Below are 9,307 nucleotides of genomic sequence, written 5' to 3' on the forward strand. Positions count from 1 at the left end.
ATCCAGGGAACTGGGCTGGCTGGGAGGGACACAAATCCAGGGAACTGGGCTGGCTGGGAGGGACACAGATCCAGGGAGCTGGGCTGGCTGGGGAGGATGTGGATCCAAGGAAAAGGGCTGGCTGGGGCGGATGTGGGTCCAGGGAACTGGGCTGGTTGGGGAGGATGTGGATCCAGGGAACTGGGCTGGCTGGCGAGGAGGACACAGATCCAGGGAGGACACAGATCCAGGGAGGACACCAGGGGCTGGGTCCCCCCGGTGTTTCTGGTTCCTTTGCTCTCTCCTCAGCCCCAGCCCTCCTCCCTGTTTGTTTCCTTCCAAGATCCCAAATTAACTTCACGCTCGACTGTGTCACAGAAAAAAAGCCTCTCTTCCTTTTTTTTTTGTTTTCCAAGAACTGGCTCTCCCTGGTGGTGTTCCACCCCCCTCCCTCCCCTCCCTTTAATTGCTCCTTCCAAAGTCAGCCCTGGCTGCTCCATTCCCCCACCCAGCTCCTTCCCGTGGCTGAAGGACAATCACTAATGTTCCTTTCTATTTATCCTAATTAGCAGGCGGCGTTAGGGACTATTAAGCAGGGAAATTGGAGTGATACCTGCCGGGAGGATCCTGAGGAGCCAGCCCCGTGTTAATGGGATTAGAGCACGGGGGTCTCCAGGGAAACCCGGGGCTTTATGTGGAGGCTGGAACGAGCAGCATTCCCAAGGAGAGGGCAATCACCTGGATTAATTCCAGGCTGAGAGTCCTGGCAGCCCCTGAGCTAAACTCAAGCCCGTGAAAAGCCTGAGCCCCACTCTGCAGGATTAACCCCCCTGGAGGAGGCTGTGGGCTCTGCCCACCACGGATTTGTTGCTGTTGACCTTCACAAATGGGTAAAAAAAAGCTGGAATGACTCTAAAACTCTTCCCACTGGAGGGTTTCATCCCTGCCTGTGCCACATCCCCCCAAAGTCTCACCCCTTGGCTGCCCTTCCTTCCCTTTTCCACCACCCCCTGCCCAAGGCCAGGTTGGACAGGGCTTGGAGCAACCTGGTCCAGTGGGACCATGGCAGGGGGTGGCACTGGATGAGATTTAAGGTCCCTTCCAACCCAAACCATTCCATGATTCCGTGATCTAACTTTACAGATCCCAGGAATGTCGCTCCTCTCTCACAGAGGGAGAAACGGGCTCGGGAGGAGACACTGGGAAGAAATTCCTCCCTGTGAGGGTGGTGAGGCCCTGGAATGGATTTTTCCCAGAGGATGCCCCATCCCTGGAAGTGTCCAAGGCCAGGCTGGACGTGGCTTGGAGCAACCTGAGCTAGCGGAAGGTGTCCCTGCCCATGGCAGGGGGTGGCACCGGACGGGCTTTAATGTCCCTTCCAACCCAAACCACTCCATGATTCTCCTCCAAAACCCACGTTGTCCTTGGATTCCTTTGGACAGGAATTGGGCTTGTGAGGCCCTGGAGTGAAGGACCTTTGCAGGGATGTGCCCCAGGCACGGGATGTCCCCCCTACCTTCGGTGGTGAGGCTGTCGATGAAGAGCGAGGCCGTGGAGGTGGTGACACCCTCGCTCAGAGGGGACAAGGAGCTGTCAGGAGGGGCTGAGTAGTGGCTGCCTTCTGCCAGATCCTCACAGGTCTTCTCATCTGACTGGAAGGAAAAAGGGAGAACAGCTATTTTTCCCCAGGAATGCCAGGGGAGGGTTGTGCTCCCAAGGCTTGGGGCTGCTCGAGCCCCCTGAGGTTCAAACACTCAAACAGGGGTTGGAGAAGAGGAGGAAAAGTTTGGGAAGCACTTAGGCAGGACAAAGGACAATAACTTGGCAAGGTCCTACAGCCTGGGCTTTGTGCATCACTGGGTGACCTCCTGTAGGTCCAGTTTCCCCTCACTCGACCCTCTGGGTGACGGGGAACAAAGCTGAGTTTTCAGCAAAGGAAAAAAAGAAAATCAAACCAACACCACACACACACACAAAAAAAAAAAAAGCCCAAAGCAGAACCAGATGTTTCTCTCCAGCTGATCTCTGTGAGACAAAGGAAGGAGTTCATCCAAGGAGGAGATAATTGTGCTCACAAGGACGAAAACAGGGCTCGTTCCTTCCTGCTCGGGAGTGAGTAAGAGTCATGCTCCGGGAGGAGGAGGAGGAGGAAAAAACACCCCAGAGCCCTCAAACTGCACTGTCTGGTGACTCCTGGAGCTTCTCAGCACCTTCAGGGAATATCCAGCACCCAGAAAAGGCACCAGCAAGGAAAACCCTGGATTGGATGGAGCATCCTTTAAATATCCCAATCCAGGCATCCTCTGTTAAAGGGTCCTGCTGTAATGGGAAAGGGGTAATAAAGGGAAAAAAGGGAGAGCTGAAGGGATATTATCCAAAGGGAATAAAGGGTTATAAAGGGGTGTCCAAAGGGCATAAAAGAACACCTAAAGGGGATAAAGGGATATCTAAAGGGGTTTCTAAAGGGAATAAAGGGATATTTAAGTGGAATAAATTAATATCTACAGGTATATCCAAAGGGAATAAAGGGATATCTAAAAGGATATCTAAAGGGAATAATGGGATATTTAAAGGGCTATCTCCAGGGAATAAAGGCATGTCCAAAAGGATATCTCAAGGGATATCTAAAGGGATATTTAAAGGGCTATCTCCAGGGAATAAAGGCATGTCCAAAAGGATATCTCAAGGGATATCTAAAGGGATATTTAAAGGGCTATCTCCAGGGAATAAAGGCATGTCCAAAGGGATATCTCAAGGGATATCTAAAGGGAATAAAGGGATATTTAAAGGGCTCTCTTCAGGGAATAAAGGCATGTCCAAAAGGATATCTCAAGGGATATCTAAAGGGAATAAAGGGACATCTAAAGGGAATAAAGAGATATCTAAAGGGATGCTCAGTCTGACCCAGAACACCACGGGTCAGGCAGAGCTGAGCATTGAGCTGGGATGTGGCCATGGATTTCCCTGCAGAGCAGCAGCATTCCCAGCCCAGGAGCTGAGCAGGGATTCCCCCCGGGCTCACCTGGCCACAGCCATAGGACAACCACTCCTCCCGGTACCGGTCAAAGCCACTGGAGCACCTGGGGGGGAAAAGTGGGATTAAAGGTGGCAGGAAATGCTGGTGGCACTGTTTGTGATTTCTAAGCTGCCCAAGAGCCCCAAATCCTGCCCTGGTGGGTGCTGTGTATGGACACAAACAAGGACTGGAAGGATGATATCCAAGGTGACACCCAAGCACATGGGGGTTTCCAGCACAGCTGCGCTGGAAGAACCCAAACATTCCCCTTTCCCAGAGGAGGAGGAGAAGGGTCAACACCACTTGTCCAAGGGAAAAGGAGAGGCAGAAAATAGGAACAAAAAAAATATATGGCCTGAGTTTGAGTTTCCATTCCCCGGACTCTGTGCCAGGGCAAGGCCACGAGCTCCACGAGGCTCGTTGGGGTTTTTTCCAGCAACATCTGCACAGGAAAAACACACTAAAGAAATTATAGATGACATCAGGCGAACCAGCAGCGAGAGAAATCCCCGCAGGAGCAGGGAATGGAACAGCTCCCTGACCTTTGGAAAGTCTCGGGGGGGAGCAAAATCTGAACCAGGGGTTCAGGTCACACAAACACCAATTTACCCAAAGACCACAGAGAGCTTTGGATCCTGCTGAGATCTGTGCTTCCTGTCACAACTGTGGGCTCAGGAGAGGCAAAAATACAGATTCCACTGCCCAAGGAGAGAGCTGAGAGGACTCTGGGATGGAATCACGGAGCTGGGATGCAGCTCCAGCCCTGGAACAGCCCCAGCTTCCTCGGGATGGATCAGGTTGGCTTTGCAAGACCAAGCTGGCTGAAAGCCACCAAAGATAGGGGTCTGTTTGCTCCAGCTTGCCAGTCCCACCGTGGGTTTTTTCCATGTGTGATTCCCAGTTGTAACCTGAACTCCCCGGGCTGAGCCGCGGTGACGGCGACAGGACGCGCCCGGAGTCACCAGGGCAGGAGGGACAGGAGCAAACACCACCAACCACTGGGATTTGGGAAGATGGAAAAGGGTGGTTTGAACCCTTACACTGCCGGAGGGCAGGGTTAGATGGGATATTGGGAAGGAATTCCTGGCTGGGAGGGTGGGGAGGCCCTGGCACAGGTTGCCCAGAGAAGCTGTGGCTGCTCCATCCCTGGAAGTGTCCAAGGCCAGGCTGGAGCAACCTGGGATAGAGGAAGGTGTCCCTGCCCATGGCAGGGGGTGGCACTGGACAGGCTTTAATGTCCCTTCCAACCCAAACCATTCCCTGACATGATAAAATCAGATTTGCAAACACCATAAATTTGGAACAATCAGAAGCACCAAGTGCTTGAACCCCCGGGGTTCAGCCCAAATCAGACCCAGACAAAGCCACTGCACCCCAGGCTGAGTTTTGCCACCAAAGCAGATGTGAGACCATCCCATCCTCTGCTCTGAAGCCACCACTGCCACTGACAAATGACATTCCCATGGCTCGGGCTGGATCCCAGCCCACAGCAGGCAGGGAATCGATGCTGATTTATAGGTGGCTTTGTTGATGGCTCAGGATCTTTTCCTGTCCCCTGCTCACACCCTGCTGGAAGGAGGGGGGCAGGAGCCTGTGCCTTCCTGGGAGAGCAGGATTTCCACGTGAGGATCTGTGTTATTGGGTCCCCTCCCCTGCCACCAGCTCCAAATAAAGAGTTCAGCACAATCTCATTAAGCTCCCGTGCTCTGTGTGGAGCTGCTGGAGCTGGAGGAGAGCAGGGGGCAGGACCAGAGCCTCCAGTCACCCCAAAAACAAGGCAGGAAGTGCCCCTCACCCTGGCTATGCCTTGTCCCTCCCAGCTGGGGGGTGATGAGCATTCCCAGCTCCAGGACCTGCCTGCAGCCTGTCCCAGCCTCCCCTCCCTGCACCTCTGTTTGATCCCAGCCCAAGTCAGGACAAGTTTTCCCCGTGTTTTAAGCTGACTGACAAAAATGTGAGTCCTGCTCCAGGTCTCAGCCTGTTCCTGGACCAAAAACCCCAGGAAATGTCTCCTTTCTGTGGCTTGTAACCGGAGATCGGGTCAGTGCTCAACCGTGACTGGGAGACCAGGAGCAGCACCCAACTAACCCAAAAAACAGCAAAAAGAGAGAAAACACTAAAAAACCCCCAACACCACTGACCCAGCACCAACCCTGGCCCTGTGCTCCCTGTCCCAGCTCTGGAAACATGGGCAAGGGAAGAGGTGGGAAGGAATCCCAGCCCAGGTACCTCTGCAGGACGTGACACCAGCTGCAGTTGAAGGTCAGCTCCGAGGTCACACACGTTTCACAGCTCTGGTGCTGGAGACAAGCTGGAAAAGAGAGAGGAGAGATGTTCCAACATCTGTGTGGGCACAGGGGAGCAGATCTGAGGGCTGGTGGCTCGGGCAGGACCGGAGGAGCAGCCACTGAGGGTCCGACCCAACCTCTCTGCCATGGACCTGCAGGATGGGCTCCCAGTCCATCCATAAACCTCCTTTTGCTCTGTTTAGCTGGGAATTCAAACACCTGTGAGGCTTTTTGCCCTTTCTCATCGTGCAGAGGGTGTTCCTCGGGAGGCAGGACCAGCACAAACAGCTGAACCCCCCCCTCGTGCTGTGTCCACACCAAGTGGTTCTGCAGGAACACCAACATTTGGTGTCCCCCTGTGTAGGAAAGATGGTCAGGAGGGGCTTGGCTGCAAAGAAAGACAAGGAAATCAGCAGTTTTAACAAGCCCCTCAATGGCAGAGCCGAGAGTGGCTCCAGTGCTGTGACATTCCCAGGAATGAAGGCCTCCACTCCTCATCTCCTCTCCCATCCTGAGCTTTTCCCGAGCCATGTGGAGGCAGGGAGCAAACTCAGACCTCTAAAGCAAGCCAGTCCATCCCTTCTGCCCCCAACGAGGCCAAAAAACTGAACCCCCAGAAGAAAGCAGCAGAGTGGGGTTCTCTGTAGCTCCGTGGCTCCCGTGCAGACATCGCTCTCAGCTCCCCGAGCTGCCAGGGTTGGAAAAAAAAAAACAGGCAAAAAACAAACCAGCAAATCTTCAGGAAGAAAAAAAAAACAACCCAAAAAACAAACCAACAGAGTCACTGCAGAATGGTTATTTATGTTCTGCTTGCAATAACCTGCCTGCTGTTAAAATTGTCATAAAATACCCCGGGGAGAGCGTTCGGTGCAGCCCCTCCGTGTCTCCATGGCAGATTTACTCCCAGCCCGTATTTACCGGCTGCTGACGGCTCTCCCTCGTGCCCGAGTGTCCTTGGATCCAGCCACTAAAAACGGGGCCTGTTTCGCAGCAGCTCTCAGAAATTTCAGCTCCGTGTGGAGGCGTTGAAAATGTCTCGATGCGGAGACCCGGCGCGAACCCGGCGGGGGCCCGGCGGGATGAGCTGCAGCTCCCGGAGCAAAGAGGGGGAATTTTGGGTGGGAATCGGGAGCAAAGAGGAGGAATTTCGGGTGGGAATTGCGAGGTGGGAGCGAGGGATGAAGGGGTGAGAGGTTGGTGAGCAAGGAGAGCAGGAGGAAAGGTGCTGGTGGAGCAGCTCAGAGCACGGCGGCTCCATCCTGGCTGGCACCGCTGGACCACTGAGCAGAGGGATGGTGGATTATCCCTGCAGATCCCTCCTTTATCAGCAATTCCTGTGCCAGTTTTGCTGCATCCCAGGCTCCCATCTTGGCTGTGGAGCGCACCAAGGTGGGATTTCTGCTGGCTGAGGTTAGCTCTGAGGGGGTTGACCCACACAGGGCTGGATGTACCAGAGGTTCAGCAACAGCCGGGCACGGTGGGGACACCAGGGCAGAGCACAAACTGTACCTTGCACAGCTCCAAGGATCCCACCTGCCAAGCCATGAATGGCATCCCCCTCCCAGCACCCCCGAACCCGCCTGGAATTCGGTGCTCCCCGGGTGAGATCCCGCAGGGAAGGGGCCGGGGCTGCACTCACTGGGCAGGGGGGTGAACTCCACGGCAGACAGGCTGCTGATCCTGCTGGTGTCCAGCTCCACACGGTGGTACTCGTAGATGGTCCGGCGCCGGGACTCTGCAACGCAGAGCCTTGGGGTTAGGCCAGGCCTAAACACCCCCCCGTGAAGGGATTTATGTGGGGGAGGCCTGGGGGGGCTGCTGGGGAAAGGCAAAGGTGGCCCCAGGCCGGGGGCTGCAGGAGAAGGGATGGGGAGTGACTGGGAGGGCAGGAGGGGTGGCAGGGCACAGATCCTGCCCCCCCTGTTCTGCCAGGAGGAGCTCAGGGCTCGCTGTCCCCTCTCCCTGACCAGAGGCTGCGCTGGTGGACGTGCTCCAGCCCTGAGTTGCTCCAAACAAACACATTGTTCCTCACTGACTCACGGGCTGGAGCCTCCCGGGGCTCCCCCCAAAGCTCCCCCTTCCCCCCTGCCCTGTCCCCTTCCCTCTCTTTCCCCTTCATCCTGGGGTCTATCCTTGGATTCAGGCTTCTCCCAGATGGTGGCACCAGCCAAGATGCTCCTCTGGCACCAATCTCCGTGGACAATCCAACCTCTCCTCCCAGCAAGGGCACTTGGAGCCCAGGAGATGAGCAGGACGAGCCCCCTCCCCTCCTGCCCCTCCTCTCCACCCTCCAACCATCGTTTCTCCACCTCGTGAGGCTCTTTCATGCCCAGTTCTTGCACTTCTTCTCCCCTCCCAGCCCAGGGCAGGGCTTGGGAAGGCCGTGGGGTGGAGGGAGCAGCCCTTGGAGGAGCAGCTGTGGGGCGGGAGGGGAGGAACCACCCAAGGCTGGCCCCGGTTCCTGCACAAACTGCTGCGAACGGGTCATAAACCGGGGCCAGATGGCTCCAGGAACACCAGGGGAAAGCCACCACACTGGGAGGGAGGAGCAGGGCTGGGCTGCTCGTGACTGGAGAGGCTGGAAGAGCCTTTCTGGGGAGCTCAGCCCAGGCCTGCAGATCATGGCACATGTGGAATAAACATGTGGACATGGATGTGGATATTCCCATGTGCTGTTGACAGAGGTGCAGATCCCAGTCGTGGACACACATGGAAGGACACCCAGAGCAGCAGTGGGGCGGCTGCAGACCCTCCAAACCTCCCATCCCTATGGGAATGGGGCACCCTGCACCCCAGAAGCCTCTTGTCCATCTGCATCCCCGCTTGGAATGGGAGAAGAACTGAATTCTTCCCCTTTGTCCTCATCAGCTGGGAATCAGGGAAGAGCTTGGCTGCTCATGGAGAGTCTGAACACACCAAGGCCCACCCAGAGCACGAGGCTGAGAGATGGTCCTGGCCACGGGGAGATGCACCAGGGGGATGCACTCCAAGAGGGATGCACTCCAAGAGGGATGCACTCCAAGAGGGATGCCCAGGGAACACAGGACATGAGGGACAGCCAAGCCCCACACCCCTCCTCACACTCCCCTGCTCCCTGCGAATCCAAGCAGCTCATCCTCACGTCCTCAAGTGCCCAAAGACGAGGATGTCTCACCCTTCCCTCCCTTCTCCCAGCTGCCAAGGCATCCCTGTAAGATCCCTGTGGGATCCCTGTGGGATCAGCTCCCTCCCTGCCCCAGCAGCTCCTCACCAGGCACATCAGGAGAAGGGTTGAGGACCATGAAGGCGTCGGAGAGCCCGGCCTTCACGGGGTGCTGGGTGGCACTGATCTGCAGGACTGGCACCGGGATCTGCAGCCAGGGAGACAGCACAGGATGGATCCCAACCCCGCCCCAGCTCCTGGTGCTGCTGCAGAGGCCTCCAGGAATGCCCAACCCCAGGGTGTGAACAGTTACAACCCCGACCCCCCCTCCCAAACCCACAGGGACCCCCGTGGGGACCCTCCTGCCCCGCCTTCCCCTGCAGGAGGAGGCACCTGATGCCCCCAGGTGTGCCAGGAGGGGGAGGATCTCTCACCTCCTTGTACCCAAAGACGATCCTCCCGCTGCTGTGCAGGGCTGCCTGGAAGGTGAAGCTGCCCATGTCCTCCTTCCCCTGCAAGAACACCTTGTCCCACTGCACCACGAAAACTGTCCCTGGGGGATGAGGGTGACCAGAGCAGGTCAGGCCTCTCTTCCCTCCTCATCCCACCAGCCTGGCCCGTCCTCTTCTGCCCTCCAAGGCATCTCATCCCTCAACCTCCAGCCCTTTGCTTGGAGCAGACCCCCCCTTGCCACCCATCCCAAACCCTCCTGGGGGGCAAAACACCCATCCCAAATCCCCCTGGGGGGACAAACAGCCCCTGATGTCCCCTGCCCACATCCCCAGCTTGGCCCAGAGAGCCAAGCTGTGCCCGGCTGGACGAGGCTGGAGCGGGGGCAGCCGGGGCAGGGGGTGTCCAGGGCAGGGGGTGTCCAGGGCAGGG

The 9,307-nt window shown here is 56.7% G+C and overlaps 1 protein-coding gene across 1 annotated transcript in view; it reads right to left on the minus strand.

Moving 5' to 3' along the window:
- The window catches only part of PLXDC1 (plexin domain containing 1), a 16,504-nt gene that overhangs the window by 3,041 nt on the left and 4,156 nt on the right, over positions 1-9,307 (minus strand). Inside the window, exons 6-11 of the mRNA XM_027698921.1 lie at positions 8,860-8,978; positions 8,534-8,633; positions 6,923-7,018; positions 5,225-5,306; positions 3,002-3,059; positions 1,496-1,631 (exon numbers count right to left, since the gene is read on the minus strand). Coding sequence (XP_027554722.1) covers positions 1,496-1,631; positions 3,002-3,059; positions 5,225-5,306; positions 6,923-7,018; positions 8,534-8,633; positions 8,860-8,978 — 591 coding nt within the window. The remainder of the gene's footprint in view (positions 1-1,495; positions 1,632-3,001; positions 3,060-5,224; positions 5,307-6,922; positions 7,019-8,533; positions 8,634-8,859; positions 8,979-9,307) is intronic.

This window comes from Neopelma chrysocephalum, unplaced genomic scaffold, assembly GCF_003984885.1.
Source record: "Neopelma chrysocephalum unplaced genomic scaffold, ASM398488v2 Primary Assembly neopelma1_134, whole genome shotgun sequence".
Lineage (NCBI taxonomy): Eukaryota > Metazoa > Chordata > Aves > Passeriformes > Pipridae > Neopelma > Neopelma chrysocephalum.